This window comes from Gekko japonicus, unplaced genomic scaffold (assembly GCF_001447785.1).
Source record: "Gekko japonicus isolate JY-2015 unplaced genomic scaffold, Gekko_japonicus_V1.1 scaffold1631, whole genome shotgun sequence".
NCBI classification, from domain to species: Eukaryota; Metazoa; Chordata; class Lepidosauria; order Squamata; family Gekkonidae; genus Gekko; species Gekko japonicus.
Window position 1 is genome coordinate 217813 of NW_015168700.1, and position 17636 is coordinate 235448.

The 17636-nt window shown below is 43.0% G+C and overlaps 1 protein-coding gene across 1 annotated transcript in view; it reads right to left on the reverse strand.

The window, feature by feature from the left end:
- Positions 1–17110, reverse strand: part of SNX29 (sorting nexin 29) — a 206519-nt gene extending 189409 nt beyond the window's left edge. Inside the window, exons 1-9 of the mRNA XM_015415493.1 lie at positions 17008–17110; positions 16546–16610; positions 14679–14731; positions 10825–10949; positions 6776–6956; positions 5219–5289; positions 4773–5021; positions 1808–2174; positions 255–373 (exon numbers count right to left, since the gene is read on the reverse strand). Coding sequence (XP_015270979.1) covers positions 255–373; positions 1808–2174; positions 4773–5021; positions 5219–5289; positions 6776–6956; positions 10825–10949; positions 14679–14731; positions 16546–16610; positions 17008–17110 — 1333 coding nt within the window. The remainder of the gene's footprint in view (positions 1–254; positions 374–1807; positions 2175–4772; positions 5022–5218; positions 5290–6775; positions 6957–10824; positions 10950–14678; positions 14732–16545; positions 16611–17007) is intronic.
- Positions 17111–17636: the final 526 nt, after the last annotated feature.

The window sequence follows — 17636 nt, forward strand, 5'->3', positions numbered from 1 at the left end:
CTCTCTCCCTCCCTCCCTCTGCAATGCCAAAGAAATCCACACCGAAATCATTGGGGAGAGGTTAGAGAAAGGAGGGGCAACACTAAACAAAGGACATGCTGCCATAGCATTCCCAGCATCAAGGATACCATTTCACTTGACCAACCCAAATGGCATGCATTTTAATAACCGTTCCTGTCAGACACTCTTCACACTTCATTGAATCTGGCCACAGAAATATTCAATGTTTTTTAAACAAGGCAATAAATACCCACCAGTTGGAGAGTAACAGCCAGCAGCAGTGACAGGAAACAACACGTCAGAGTCATCATTCAGGGTCTGCAGAGGAGCCCAAGCACTGACCGCCGAGTTGCTTGTACTTCCCTGAGAGGGTCTAAATTTAAAAAAAAAAAATTGTGTGGTCATCTAATCCAGACTATTTTCCACCAGTTCAAAAGCAAAATAGCAATTGCTGCTGCACCAGTACACCATGCATGCTTCCATGCAAGGGACACCCTCCTTAAAGCTAGGCTAATCACACAAAGAGGCTCTACAGCAGCAGACTTCAGCCTTTCGGGATCTGGAACCCTCTAAGCTGCAAGCATGCATCAGACGTCATTTGACATCACAGCAGGAACAGGAAGGAGGACAGGAAGGAGAAGGAACCAAAGTTCACCAATTTCAAGATCAGGTCAGAGGGCAGAACACCAAGAGAGCTGGAGGTTCAAGCTGGGCACAACGAGGTGAGTCGTAAAGGTCAAGGTTTCCCTTGCTCGAAAGCCAGCCGAATCCAACTCTAGGGGGTGGTGCTCATCTCCATTTCCAAGTCAAAGAGCCAGCACTATCTGAAGATTTCTCCGTGGTCACGTGGCCGACATGACTAAACGCCGAGGTGCACGGAACATTGTTACCTTCCCACCGAAGCGGTACCTACTTATCTACTTGCAATTTCTTGCTTTCGAACTGCTAGGTTGGCAGGAGCTGGGGCCAGAGACGGGAACTAACTTCGTCATGTGGCACTTGGATCTCAAACTGACGAGCTACAGATCGGCCAGCCTGCAGCTCGGTGTCTTAACCTCTGAGCCACCACAGCCCCATAAGGAGGAACAAACTGGGTCAGAGCCATGAAGGAATCCTTTCCACCACTTAGTTATCTCAACTCGCCACTCCACTACTTCTCACTGCTTGCAGGAAGAGGAAGACAAGAGACTTGGTGCCCACACTGGCACTAGCAGCGGACCCTTCCGAAACAAAAACTAACAAACATGGCTGAAGGAACTCACAACCCAGCCTCCGGGGGTCCATAACACACCTTGGGGCCCAACCCGAAGGCTGAAGACTGCTGCTGTACAGCACTGCATTGGGGTAGTGCATTTGCACATGCCCTCTCGTGCATACACTCCCTCTCTCCCCTAAGAGGTCAATCAAAAAGCTATTTGGTTTTAAAGAAATGCATAAGTAAACATGACCCAAACAGAACGCCCACCAGCACTAAGCTGTAGTCTTCAGCTACCGGAGTTCTTTCAAGCCTCAACAGAGAAAACTGTGCTGCCTCAATTCTGCTGCCAACAAAGGGGGGAAGAACGGAGAACAGGGGACAGCAACAGCATTGATTCCAATTTGGTAAGTTTTCCTCTCAGCTTGAGACTCAGCCAGCCAGCCAGCCCTATGTAGGTATCAGGAGTGAAGTCTGTCATGTTTTTCACATCTCTCTAAAGACAGTTCCCTCCCTCCAAAATTAAAAGTCATTCATGACAGAACTGCTCCAGGCCTAATTACCACAAGAACATGCCAAAACTCTGTCCCTGGCACTATCCAGGGTACTCACTTTCCACAAGATTCTGTATCTTCCCCTAAGCATTGGATTCCCACTGTTTTGCCACAGGTCTCTTCATTATCATCAACATCATCCTCATCATCTATGCTTTTAACATCCAGCTTCTGGAAACCAGTGTCTCCATTGAGATTCATGGGATCATTTTTGAATGAAGTCACCATCTGCTTTCCATTCAGTTTAGTCAGTGGGCAAGAGAAAGACAGCACGTGCCCTGAAGATTGGTCAGAGATCCTTTCCAAACTTCTGCCTGCAGCAGTCACCCGTAAGATGTCACCCAAATCTGGTTCATCTTCCTTGTCATCGAATGAAATAATATTCACTTTCCTCCTTCTCCTCCCACCATTTCCATAATTCAAATCTGGAAGACAAAGAGAGGCAAAAAATTGAAGATTTCTCTCTCACACACACACAAATACAGAGAACAGCCAACACAAGCAGACACGGTTGGGTTATCTTAAAAGCCTTATTACAGAACAAGGCAGTTTTAATGTACAATAGAGAAGGTTGTGGCAGGGGGGAGCACAAATATTTTGCCAGGGCTTAAGCAGTTTAACAAATGGTTATTCCAAAGGGATTGGGGGACTGCAAAGAATTACCGTATTTTTTGGACCATAAGACGCACTTTTTCTTCCAAAAAAAGTGGGAGGAAAAGTGAGTGCGTCTTATGGACCGAAGGTTCAGAATATTTTTTTCCCTGTTTTCCTCCTTTAAAAACTAGGTGCGTCTTAAGGTCAGGTGCGTCTTATGGTCCGAAAAATACGGTAACTGCCCTATAGTTTGGTTTTGTGGAAGAGGCGGAAAGTCCTACTCTGTGAACTTGGATATGGGCCAGTATTTATTTCTGGATGTTGTTCTCTTTTTGCCTCACCACTTTGTGTATTGTACTCATTTATACCCCCTTTCTCCCCAATGGGGACTCAAAGCAGCTTACATTGTTCTCTTTTCCACCATTTTATCCTAACAACCCTGTGAGGTAGATTAGTCCCTGAGTGTGTGATTGGGCCAAGACCACCCAGCAAGCTTTCATGGCAGAATGGAGACTCAAACCTGAGTCTCCTAGCCCAACACTCTAGCCACTACACCATGCTAACTCTCAATTTATGTACATTTTGTACATCAAAAGGAACTTCCAGAGCTTTTCCAATCAATCACAAGAAGCAGCCCTCCAAAACACTGCACAACATGGAAAGTGGGAAGGGAAGTACAGTAGAACCTGACCCAAATTTGTTCTCTTACTTTCAAATATGCTGCTTTTGCTAAATAAGAAAAACTGATATCTGAAAGCAGATCGTGGAGCAACTTAAATTGCAAATCAACACAGCACACATTGGCTTTCCTACATACAGCTCCCGTTTGAATCAAAGGGAAAAAAAATCAAAGAAAAACAGCTTTTCACTGCTCTCTAGTTTTATCTTTCTTAAAGATACACAAAAGCAATTTTAAAAACACTATTTTAAGTTTGTCTGCCACATTTTTTTGCACATTTGATCCAACATATGAATTGAACAGGGGAAAAAAACGATTCCTGTACATTCTTGTTCTTTGCAAAGTTATTCAGTGGCTTTACAAAGAGGTTTTTATAAAATTACATGCTAGAACTTAGGAAATAAAGTTATGAGGATTCTTACTGAGAGTTCCCATTTACAGTTAAACCTTGGAGACAGAATCAAATTTAGCATTTTTGGGGGGGGGAGATCACTTCAGTTTTCTTTGGTTAAGAACACTATGATGATAAACTATTTTATGTATGCCCTGTTAGCCGCCCTGAGCCTTCGGGGAGGGCAGGATATAAATCTAAAGAATGAATGAATGAATGAATGAATGAATGAACCTACCTAAATAAATTTTCTAAAATAAAAACTTTTGGACCCAGGGGAAGTTTTATTCTTTAGGGAGAAACTCCACCTCAACTTGAGTCTCAGGCACTCCCCCCCCTTTAATATAGGCAAGACATTGCTCAAAATGTGACACCAAGCCAAGGCTGGTGCTGTGTGATAAAACCTTGCTTGTGCATGCCCCTCGCTATCCCTCACACCATCAAAGGCAGCCATTCCTTCTAATTCAAGCTATACTTTGTGCATCCTTGCTTGTCTGTTCAATGTGATTGCAATCACACACATGAACACACACACATCTACTAAATAGATGCAGGTGGGTAGCCATGTTAGTCTGAAGCAGCAGAACAAACGAGTCCAGTGGCACCTTTAAGACCAACAAAGTTTATTTCATGCACACAAAAGCTTACACCCAGAATTAAACTTCGTCGGTCTTAAAGGTGCCACTGAACTCAAACTTTGTTCTACAGCCATCAAATGACAACAGCCATGGTTTGTATTCCTGGTCTGGAGGAGAAGCCATAACCCACAGTTTGGCAAGATCATCCTAACTTCTAAAACAGTTTGCCCTACAGAAAAGTAACATTAGCTGACTGAACATACAGAGGACTGAATGAGCACTAGGGCTGTTTACATGGCACCACACTATTCTTTGGGAAGACTCAAAAAAGGAACCACATCCAAAATATATATGGTGCAGGTTAGTTCATGCATCACTTCTGTCCACAGAGAAGAAGAAAAGAGGTGCAACAGGCCAAGACTCACTAGGTTAAACTATCTCTCCCCAAAATTATAAGGTAACAGACAAATAGAGGTTGCTAACAATCAGTGCAGCAACCCCACAGCCTGACAAAATCCATTTAGCACTCCTCTGAACTTAAAGGCTTGATTAAAGGAGGGCAAACAATCTGGTGAACCTGAAAGTCCCCTCACAGGGCAAGGCAAATGTATCCTTTAGCACTCGTGCAGAAACAAGCAATTGTGTCAACAGAGGAGATATAGTCCAGGAGACAGGATTCCTTATTGCAAAACAAACATGGGGGGGGGGGGAATACAAAAGCCCTTGACATGGAGGCTTCCTTGACACATTTAAATACCTCAAGCACCTTAGTAGCACTTACCACCACTAGCACTCTTTGGAAAAACTGGTGATAGGTCTGTGTCTTGATCCGATTTGATTAGAATCGAAACAGGAGAAGATGCTGTGATCTCCCGAAGAAGGCTGCTAACCCCTTGTGTAGATCCTTTCAACAACGAGGTAACATTCTGCGTGGATTCCTTGAGAAGGTGGGATACCGTGGAAGTGCCTTTGCTTTGTCCATTTAAATCCTTGTTATCAATGTTGACAGCAAAAAGAATCGGGTTCAGACCTTCAGATAAAGCAAGGGAGATCCCTGATGCAGCGTAACTCCATACACAAAACACAACAGACTACGCCCAAGTGTGTCATTACTGGACATAAATACCATAGCACACACCCTATTTCACCCCTATGTGGGCAAGAAAGCAAAAAACAATCTTCCTAACAGCCATCCCATATGCATCAGTACCGCCAGACAATGCTTACCAGCTGCCATGGTGGGGATCATACTGGAGCGTTCTTCATCCATCATGAAAGACCAGTCTTCATAGAAGACACTGTGTGTAAAGAAAAAAAAAGCAGTAGTAAAACAATGAAGAAAGCTGCATATATATCAAATTGCATCCAGCAACCAGCAAAGAGGCTGGCAATTGCAAATCTTCTCTGCTTTCTCTCCCCCCTCCCCCAGCAGTTTTTCCCAACCCTGCAGGCTGAGAGGCTCCAGCAAGGAGAGGGATGAAATTGCCCTTTCTGCCTCTTCTGCCACCAAAGCCAACAGAAGCCTGACAAAGTTCAGCCACTACAAAGCTGTGCAGGAACTTCTGGAGCAGGCACCTGGCCAGTTTTGGGGGGAAAATGACAATACACACACCCATGATAAGTGCCCACCACCAACAGGTCTCAAAGATAGAGGTTTGGATACAAACTAAAAAAATTCCATGTATGGAAATTTTCCTGCTTCCCTTTCTTCCACTGCAGTCCATTGTTCCTGCAGAAATACTTTTCCAGGGGAACAGGGAACCCTCAGAAATGGCACAGGGGCAGATCAGGGATATGCAACAGGAAGGGGGAATTGGCAGGAACTCCACCACCACCCTTCCATTAGTTGAACATTTATTCTAGAACCAACCCATCAGTGCCGACTCCCACTTAGCCATACTTGGTCTTGGGCAACTTTTTTTTTTTTTTGGCCATCAAGTCATAGTCAATTTTATAGTCATTTTCTAGCCCTAGTGTCAGACTCCCACAGCATCAACGAAGTACACACTTGCAGAAAGGTTTTACTTTATTTGAAGCTATAGGTGCATAGACAGGATCACTGTTCGGAATAAGACTCCCACAGCATCAACGAAGTACACACTTGCAGAAAGGTTTTACTTTATTTGAAGCTATAGGTGCATAGACAGGATCACTGTTCGGAATAAGGGGGGAGCAAAGAGCATGGCATGTTATAGTACATTCAAACCACTGAGGCCCAATTGCGGGAGTTCCCCCGCGAGCCATCGGGCCTGGGAGCAAACGCTTCTAGGCAGCATACGTTATCTCCTTCCCATGGTATTTCGTGAGCTCACCCAAGCAACTATTCAGCAGCAGCAACCACCTGTGGCCTTGAGAGATATAGACGTTTTGGCAGCCAAGCAATTAAGCGCATCAACAGGTCTACATATGGAAGTGAAAGCAATCAAGCGCATAGAAGAAGAGAGAAACAAAACATTGGCAGCTTGCTGACACCTAGTCCAGAACTCTATCCATCGTAGCTACCCAAGGACTCCGAAGCACTATACAGCAAGGAGCTGTGTAGTCATAGAGCCTAGGAGCTGGAGAACTTTGGTCTCCCAACTCTACAGTCTGATTGTTTTTCAAGTTGCCTAGAATTGTGCTTAAAACAGGAAATTTGCACAATTCCTCAGTCTCACTTTTGCTATAAATGTTATTAACTGAAATTACTCATTTCAGTCTGTTGCTGCCGTTTCTGCTGCCTCAACAGGCTCCTTCCTGAAAACACCACTTTACCTTTCAGGAAAAGTATTATGCAGAAATTACCTAAGCCGATTCTTATCCGCCAGTAGCATATGGAAGTATCTTTCCAAGGAATGCTCATTCAGCGCACAACGCAGCCAGGCACGGCCTCTGCCAACATCTGTTGTAATGTTCTTTAGAGAGTAGAAACGCTGGAGTTCGTGCCTGTTAAGAATTTCTTTCACGTAATACCAGAATACAGGATCTGGGAGAGATAAAAAGAATGTATATATTCACATCTAAAATTATTTAGATTTTTTCAAAGGAATAACAAGTTCAAAGAACTGCCTCCATCTAATCTCTTTTCAAGCTCCCAGGCCTTATGACCATGCACTCCACCCCCGCACCCAAAGTCTTTCAAGCTGGGCATCAAGCAGCTATTTACAAGACAGTTTTATTTCAGAAAACTGTATATCTGGCTTCATTCCTTTAAAACAGAATTATGTTACAGCTGGTTGAACCTCTAACCTGCCACTGGACCTTCCTGCACAGAATGGCTTTGAAATTATTCACTGTAGCCCTAGAGAATCCACCTTTTATGGCCAAACCTAATGTCCTGTGTCTAAAGGTCATTTAGCTCAACATTTAATTGTTGTCGGTAGCCAAAGTGAGGAGAATAATGTTTCAGCCTGCTGCTTAGGGGAGTTGTTTTATTTAATTAACAGAGGAGCTTTAGGGGAAGAACTACTTCTTTAACAGAGCATTAAAAAGAAGAAGAAGAAGAAGAGATTGGATTTATACCCCGCCCTTCACTTGGAGTCTCAGAGCGGCTTACAAACTCCTTTCCCTTCCACTCCCCACAACAGACACCCTGTGAGGTGGGTGGGGCTGAGAGAACTCTGACACAAACTGCTCTTTTTCAAGGACAGCTGTGCCAGAGCTTGTGACTGACCCAAGGTCAAATCAGCAGGTTCAAGTGAGGAGTGGGGAATCAAATCCGGTTCTCCCAGATTAGAGTCCGCGCACTTAACCACTATACCAAACAGATGCCAAAAAAACTCAGAATGGGTTATAAAGTTATAGAAATGTTTCACCTTCCAAGTCATGCACTCAGCAAACCCCAGGACACACAGCACTGGTCATTGACAATAATAGCCAAACATTCTGGAGGAACCAGTCGTGCCAGCTGGGGCAATACTAATTCAGAAAGAAAGTCCCCCAAACGTCCATATTGCCTAGATCGAAACCCAAAGTTGTATAAAGATGCAAACAAGCAACAGCAAAGTATTATTTGAGACCCAGAATGAAAGGAGTGAGACATGCAAGGACTCACAAAGAGGGGGAGTTTCTTCTCCTGCACAAGTCCCTCATCTCTGCTCTCCCTCTCTCTACTCCCCCGTCCACCGTAACTTACCTGCTCACCTACACCTCTTCAAGCCCTCTGTCTACACCTCCAGATTTTCCCCAGCACCCTTTCCAGCTCCCACTTTCCCCCCATCCTTGTCAGCCTGTTCTTCTGCCACACTCAGTCTCTCTTCATATCCCCTCTCAACAACTCCTGCTTCCCCTCACCAGTCACTGCCTTTCATTGTTGAACACCATTTTGTGTTGCTATGACAATCCCAGCGGAGTATTTTAACTCACCACATCTGGGTGTATGCAGTCATCAGCATTTTGGTAGATGGGAGTGGTTAGCCCCCAAATTCTGAACTTTTTTGCACCCTAGCCCTGTGTTGTAAAAATGCACTGTACGTTTTTGTTATCTGCATGGGGGAGAAGGGGGACACACCACAGCTCACAAAAGCTTCAGACTCAGGGTGGCATCTCACAAAGGTGTTTCCCTGAAAGGCACTCTAACATCTAGAAAAAAGTCATTGTGGCAACAGAAAAATAAATGGAAGAAATGAAAAGACCGGGCATCCTACCCCCAAGAACAGTTTCCTTAGAAGCTGCAAGAAGAACATGAATTACTTGTAGGGCAAAGGACCCCCCAAGCTCAATGTAACTTGAGAAGCAGCCTTTAATGAGCTTCCTAAGAAGCCAGATCCAACTAAGAATGTGCCTTCAGACTAGCTATATTCAGCAATGCCTTCTGAGGGCTCTCTCCTAGCACAACTTGTGTGATCCACCTGATGCTGGATGGTTTTACATTTCCCACAGCATGTACCAGCTGGTGATCCTAGGGACCTATGGGACAACTAACCCTTTTTGACAGCACATTTTTTTAACCATTAAGGAAAAATTAACCATGAACTCTCTTTTCCTTGGATTTCTCTACCCTAGGTGCAAAGTTGGAGAAGCACTGCCAATCTCTTCTCTTTTGTCTGTAGGCTGTAATGTAGTACATACTTGGGTCTTGAATGAACTAACTGCATCATCACCAATGCTCCCTTCTAAGCTGTGGAGTCCTGTGAGCAAAAATTCCACTTTGTGAGCTGCTGGCATGAAAGTTGTGAGCGAGCCATTTGGCTGCTGCATAAATTTAGTTTGCTCTGGAGCCCTCCTTCCTGAGCTAAGACAAAAATGTGTGAGCGGGAGGCTAAAAAACCATGAGCTAGCTCACAATGACTCAGCTTAGAGGGAACACTGATCATCACATGAGCACATGGAACTACCTTACACCAAATCAGACTATTGGTCAACCAAGGTCAGTCTTGTCTACTCTAACTGGCAGTGGCTTTCCAGGATCTCAGGCTGAGGTCTTTCATAACAACTACCTAATCCTTTTAACTGGAGATGCTGGAGAATGAACCCGCAACCTTTTGCATGCAAAACAGGCACTCTGCCACTGACCCACAGCCCCTCCTCTCATCAGATAAAATCAGCTGAAGAGTTACCATCCTACCTTCTAACCAATAACCTTCTAAAACAAGCTAATGCAGTGTGTAGCCCAGAAAGAGGAAGGGAAGCCTAGGAAATGGTGGGACAGGAGCAGGGTTCCCCTGATAGCATCTTCCTGCAGCAATGGCACCTGTCCCTAAGAGGGCTGAGCAAGGCTAATTGTCAGACCCTTGAGTTAATCCACTCTCAGACTAATAGTCTTTTATGAAAGCTTTATTAGAAACAGAGATTTAGATGTGCACAAGAGAGATCTCTTGTTCAGACTAAAGAACAGATCAAGGGTTAGGTATTGTATAGGCAATAGGTCAGTATCCCATAATGCAAAGGTCATGCAGTGGGCATTCACCCTCTCACCCTCTTTCACTCCCCCCCTTCATACTACACAGCACTACAAAAGTTTATTATCCAGCAACAGATGTTTCTCCAAGGATGAGAGGCTCCTGATGGCCAGTTCTCCCGCAACACATACACACAGATATATGACATTCACACCTACTCCTCCCATCCCTCGGAATTTATGGCAGAGAGGGCTAGAAAGGAATGAGACCAAATGGTCATAATGGCCCAAAAGTGAAAGTAACCTACAAAGGCTGAAACAAATGATTTTAAAAATGACAATCAGCCCAGCCCGATTCTGACACTAATGATGCAACCAGCCACACATATTTCTTGCATCCCACAAAGAACGAAAGCTTGCTGAAGGACCCAGGCTTGGCCTTTCTACTGCTTACTCATCCCTCCAAAGCAGAATTGGTTCAAACCAATTGGTTCATCTCCCTTCCACGTTGTACTTAGAAGAGTTTTACAGAGGCAAAAATGCCACCAGACGTGACTTGCTATAACACTGGCAAATCAAGCTGTCTCCATTTTAATGCACATCTTCAACGTATGGCAGCTCTCTTTCAGGTCCCGGCCAGACAAAGCTAGATCCCTCAGGCACCTGCTTTTGGCTTCCAAAGCTCCCTCTGCCGGCAAAATAGCCAGATACTATGCCATTCATGGCAACTGACATGACAAAACTAATTAACTGAAGCTTTCCCCCATAACTAGTTTTCTGCTAGAAAAAAAGCTTCATCTGATTCTTTCTTTATGTCTTTATGATTCTTGAAACAGTACCTCCTCACGCTCATAGGACAGGAAAGTTACAAAATAGGGTAGGAGAAGTAGAAAGGCATGCTATAATATTAGTTATTGGCATAGCTGAAATTAACTTATTACCAAGTATTCAGACACAAGTAAAAAATAAAACATTTTTTTGAAAAATAAGCAAAGCATTTTGGAAGCCAAATTACCCATTTCCATTTTACTGGAGAAGCCTGCTGCCTGTTTAATTGCTGCTGCAGTTAAGGCTAATCCCCGCCTCCTCTTCAAACCATGCTGGAGCACAGATTCGAACTGAGCACACAGACATGTAACTCTGCAAAAGAACAAGAAACATAATGAGAAATGCTATGAGGTATGGAAGCAAGACTAGGAACTAGAGTTAGATACTCAGATCCAAAGCCTTTTATTGACATATAAATAAAGATACAGTAATCTAAATACAAAATCATGCAGAGTAAAATTAAAACTGCAGAGTAACATCAGAGAGAGTTAGATACTAAATTCTCCATTTACCTGCAGAATCATTTACACTGAACACTGCAGTCAAACCACAAATGGTAGATACTTTTGCCTACCCACAAGCAGTGTTCCCTCTAAACTGAGTTAGTCTGAGCTAACTCACAGATTTTTAGCCTCCAACTCACACATTTTTGTCTTAGCTTAGAAAGGATGGCTCCAGAGCAAACGAATTTGTGCAGCAGCCAAATCACTCGGTCACAACTTTAATGCCAGTAGCTCACAAAGTAGAATTTTTGCTCACAAGACTCCACAGCTTAGAGGGAGCACTGCCCACAAGTAATATAACTATTTTCAGCCAAGTCCAGACTGGGCCAGCATACGACCATCTCTCCACCGGAGGACGTTAAAGTGTCTGCAGGTGGCTACTCACCTTCTACCATCTTCCAGAAGAACCAGGAAAGGATGTCTTTTAATTGTATTTATGCTTTGAGTGTTAGCTGCCCTGAGCCCGCATTGTGGGGAGGGCGGGGTACAAATGTGATTAAAATATAAAATACAAATAAATAAATAAATAAATATTTTATCTACTTCACTTATACCCCACCTTTCTCTCCAATGTTCATTTTATTATTTCAATTCAGATACCATCCCTCCCCCACAAAGTGGGGCTCAGAGTGGTTCACAGTAGTATAAAGACAGAGGAAATAAATATAGTTAAAACAGTATAAAATACAGATAATAAAAATGGGGACCCAAAGTGGCTTACATTATATTCCTCCATTTTATCTTCACAACAACGCTGTGAGGTTAGAGAAGCTGAGAGTGTGTGACTGGTCCAAGGTCACCTAGTGAGGTTCTGTGGCAGAGCAGGGATTCAAACGTGAATCTCCCAGATCCTTGCCCCTTATTAACCATCACACCACACTGGCTCTTGTTCTTCTGCTGACAGACAATGAGCAGGAGCTGTCCATCTAAATTATGAATTGGATGGTGCAGTTCTGTTCCACGACTGATGGCTGAAAGAAGAGGCATTTCTGCCAGGAAAGCTCCTTGGGCCAGAGAAAAGTGCCTCTGCTAGTGGAATAGATTCACACCATCCAACCCTTTGTGTTTTTAAATTAAGTTTTGGAAGTTGCTTCACCACCAACATCCCTAGAAACTGGCACAACATTTATCAGCAACTGGGATGGCAGTGTAGTTCTTATCAACCCATTGTTATCTAAATGCAAGACTTTACACTGAGTAGTCTGATGCCCAGGTTGGTTTTAGAGACATTGTCCCACAATATTTCTAATAAAGGCAGTATACTGACCAGCCTTCTTTACAATGTCCACTTTGACCATTAGAATAGGCAAGGACAAAAACAACTGCCCTTTTGTAATCTCAGCTTTTTCTCCAGGAAAACATCTTTTATTTCTGAAAGTTACACAAAATATTTAGCATAAAGCTGAGCCAAAGTATCTGCCAGGATAATCAATGTACGACTAGAACCTAAGTTACTATACTCCCTTATTGATGAACAGGAGTTACAACATTCTGATTCCAGCCCTGAAGATCAAAGCCAGTGGTATTTATTTAATGCAAAGGAGAGCGGCTATTACTAGTATCTACCAGATCAGATAGTGTTTAAACAGTTCCCCAGATTATTTGAAGCCCATTAAGCCCATTAAGACTATAAATCACAAGTACTGGTCAGAAATTCAGAAACCCCCTTTATAGAAACTATAAAAACTATCAGCCCAAATAAAAGAGAAGAGAAACTGCAAAATGCAGAAGTTTTTCAGTTTCTTCTTCCCTAAAATAAGCTTGAGAATCAACCACAGAACACGTTCTAAGAAAACAACCGTAAATACCTCCTTGAGAAATAATTGTACCCTAGCCACAATAGCTCCCAGAAAAGCCCACGCAAGAGTCCCATTGATCATGCACTGGACCCTACCTACAATGCAGAACATCCAATTATGATTTAATATACGTCACCAGAATTTAGGCATCAGTGGAGACTACAACATATACCAGCAAATATGCAGAACCCAAATATCTTGGTCGCTCAATCTAATAAAAGGCCTAGATAAACAAAAAACGCCTCCCACCTGCCACCACCAGGTCACAAGATTCAGTGCCAGTCAATTAGCCAGGGAGGAGGAAATTCCAAAGTTGGGGGAGCCACAAAAGAAAAGGCTCATCTTCTAATCTATCTAGCACCCAGTACTGATGGAAAACAAAGCAGGGCCTGTGATACAGATGTTAACTGCTGGGAAGGAGTATATGGGAGTAGGTGATCCTCCAGATATCCTGGTTTCCAGCTGCTTGATTATATTTATGCAACAGAATTTCTCACTTCATTTCAAAAAAGACTAGGGGTGGGAATAGAGATGTAAACTTTCCGGAAATTTTGAAGCTCGGAAAAAACCCCGCTTTTTCCCGGTTTTTTTCGGGGGGAAACAGAAATTTTCAGAAAAATTGAAAAAAATGCTACATTAGCATTTCTTTTGTCTTTTCTAGATTGAAAGTCATTCTGTTACTTTAGGAACATAAAATATGACTATGGACATGCCTGGACATTTTTACTTGGCATGAAATCATCACAACTAGCTTATTAAAAATATAGTGTATCCAAACAATTATTACAAACAGAATACCCATCCACATGCAAAAACAAAACTGAAACTTTTTTATTTTCTTCTGACAATCGCACCTCCTAAAGGAAGAAATGCATCTTGTTCTTGCATTGGAGAGTTCAGTTTGTAACCCAGGACTTGCTTGTCCTCAGTGCACAGAAATTAGATCAATCGGATATATATATTTTAGAAATGATTTGGAAAATATTTGAACACCTTGTCTTAAAATATTTTATTCATCATGTTAAAATAAAACGTTCCATTTTTTTTCCTTTCTTTTTTCAATGTTTCCAATTTTTTGGAAAAAAACCCAAAAGGCTTCAAGAAAAAAACGGGGGAAAACCGTTTTTCCCCCGAATTTTTCCGGGCCTTCACATCTCTAGGTGGGAATCACACTGAAGGCTTACATCCAATATTCACTGCAAGGACACAGTGTTGGGGTTTCCCCGATTTCTTTCTTTTTTTTTCCATTTTAGAACACAACTCCCTGCGCTGGGTCAAAGGCCACATTCAAGGTTACGAAGTCAGGACCCTCATACCTTAGTTTCAGCCTCAAAATCCTATGCATACACATTTTATTTCTTATATTTACATCGTACCTTTCTGCCCAGTCAGGGCCACCAAGGCAGCTAACAGCTAAAACAGCATAATTCATACATCATTAAAACCAAAGCTAAAAATACATCTCTAAAGCATACAGTAGAAAGCAGGGGTCACTGAGGGAATGTAAGACAAAACAAAATAAGTCTTTACTCACTGGCAGAAGACAATGACAGAAGGGAACAGATAAATATTGCTGGGAAGTAAGTTCCATAATTTTGGCACTCTAAGACATACAACTAACCCCTTCCACACACACCCCAGACCAGCACAAATGTGGCTACCAAGTAACCAGTTGACTATACATATAAAGATTTGTTCTGTAGCTGACACGTGATGAACACATGTTCCCTAAGACTTACCTGCTATCTGAATCAGATGCAATCTCTTTCCTTCCTCCAAATCTGATCTGGCACTGTAATAAGCACAACCACATCCATTAAATAAATCAGAAGAACAGTTATTTTTAACAGAAAACATTACTCAAGAGTCAGATCTGTTTCATTAAAACCTGTGAAGTAGACCAAAGATGCAAGGTGCTTCAGTTGCAAACAAACCCTGCCTGCATAAGGCAAAATGCCACATTAATTCACAAGAATCCACACATTTTGGCTCAGCTTACTAACCAGCCATAAGTTGGGAACAATGCTCCCTCTAAGATGTGGAGTTTTGTGAGCAAAAATTCTGCTTTGTGAGCGACTGGCATTAAAGTTGTGAGCGAGCCATTTGGCTGCTGCATAAATCAGTTTGCTCTGGAGCCATCCCTTCCTGAGCCAAGACAAAAATGTGTGAGCCAGAGGCTAAAAAACTGTGAGCTGGCTCACACTAACTCAGCTTAGAGGGAACACTGGTTGGGAATGTCATTGATTCCACACAGCCTATCCTCTATTTGCGGGATATGATTAAGAAGGTAGAAGCAGGGAAGAATTCATGTATCTTCTTTCCTTCTCTAAAAGTTGTCCCTTCCAAGTCCTCTGTGCAATACTGGGGAGAAGCTCAGCCTTGTTTTACTTAGTATGAACGTGCCTGCAGGAGCAGCCGCACCAATCTCTTGTACTACTTAGCCTTTCAACAAAGCCAACACACTAATGCTCTTCGAGCCCTGACACTTTCATAAAGAACAGTCATTATTTGCCACTTTTGTAGATCTGAAAGTGGCTTTTGATTCCATTTCAAGATCGAAATTGTGGGCCAAATTAGAAATTTCTACAATAGAGAAGCGTCTCCTTTTCCTACTCCGTGCTCTGCATAATAATACTCACTTGAGGATTAGGTTAAATAAGAATGGAGATCTATCAGACCCTATTAAGACCCACAGGGGAGTCAGGCAAGGTTGCCTATTAGCGCCTTTTCTGTTCAATTTTTACATTAATGATATAGTAAGGGATTTGGATTCACCTAGTTTACACCCACCAAAATTACAACAAATACATATCTCTGTCCTATTGTATGCAGATGATGCTGTACTGCTGGCTAGAACACCTGTGGGCCTTAGGAGAGCCCTCAAGAGATTTGCTGACTTTTGCATGAAGAAGGAACTTGAAATTAACTACCAAAAGACCAAGGTTATGGCCTTTGGCACTAGACAAAACAAAAGGACCTGGTCGATTAATGGGCATTCCATTGAGCAGGTCTGCTGTTTTAAATATTTAGGCATGGTCCTTCGATCTTCAGGGGCCAAAAATGCCCACATTTAGTATGTGGCGATGCAAGGTGAAAGAACTGCCAATAACATCCTTAAGTTTTATCATACAAAAGGGGCTCTTTTCGTTCCAGCTGCTCAAAAACTTTTTCAGGAAAAGGCAGTCGCACAAATGCTCTATGGCACCTTAGTTGGCCCCTCTTCTTCCAGCTTTGCTCCTCTTGAGAGGGTTCAAACCAAATTTCTTAGCGCTATCCTTCAGGTCCCGAGATGTGTCCTGTTGAATTACTTTCTCTAACCAAACATATTACCACTCAGACAAAAAATCAATCACAGAAAATGATTTCCTAAAAGATCTACACAGTTAAAAGGGGAAATGCACATTGTTACTGCTTATGGAAAAAACAATAAATAAATATGGCTAAAGATCAAGCATATTTATTTTACAGAACAACAATGAATAGATACATGTACAAAAACAACAAATAACAATTGTTCCTAATTATTCTCTGACATGGGAGCTCCAGTGATTATGAAAGTTTCCAAGTTATAAGGACTCTCTCCCATTTGGCGCTCCAGATTCTTACCTGTTTCACTGCATCCAATAACCTCTCAAGCAGAAACTGTCTTCTGTCAACACTGTTCTGCAGCCCTAGAATTCAAGAAAACATAAATGATCTTCTACATCAAGCAAGACAGAAGCTAGACGGCCATCTGGCAGCAATGCTGATTCTGTGAATTTAGGCAGATCATGAAAGGGAGGGCAGGAAGGGCTGCATCAATGCTTAGTTCTCCTGGTCCTTTCTTACACGCCCAAGGAAATGCCAACTGTCATGTTGGGGTCAGGAAGCAATTTTCTCCAGGCTAATTTGGCTAGGGATCCTGGAGGGTTTTTTGCCATCTTCTGGGCATGGAGCAGGGGTCACAGGTGTGTGTGAGGGAGGTAGTTGTGAGTTTCCTGCACTAAATGTCGTCCCTTCCAATTCTATGATCCTAATAAATAACAGAAAAGGATATAGACTGTTATAAAATATCTGTCAAAGTCTGACCATCTAGAGCACTTATCTGAGGAAGTGTGCTTGCATACAAACGTTTATACCTTGTGCGGCAAAATGGGGACCCGCCCTCAGCCCTGGGAGACTGAGCAGCCATTCGGTGGGCTCACAAGCCCCTGTTTTCGCCTTCCCACCCTGCCTGGTGGGACTACTTCCTTTCCACAGTTGCTGCCACCACTCACTGAATTTACACCACCTTCCTAGAGGGGCAGTGAGACCCCTCTGACTGATTCCCCAAGCCAAGGAAGTGAATACCTTAATCTTTGGGCACTCCCTGGAGAGTTGGCAACCACTCCGATTTGGGCCCATTCCGCTTCCCTGGCCTTCCTTCGACATGAGTTAATGTGCTGACTGGGGAAGACTACATGATCAAAGCACTACCAGGTTTTATAATTCAAAAAGAAGGTTTAATTTAACTATGTACAAGGTTAGGCACAGACATAACACAACCACTTCAACACAACCAGGCAGAAAATAAACAGGATCAAACCGCAATTCCTCGGTCCCTACACACACCCTGATCCCTGATCTAACTACCTCCATAGTGAGTGGCTACAGGACAGGATTCGTTCTCCCCCTCCTTGTCATTGGAGTGAAACTTCAGCCCCTCCCTCAGGACTGGT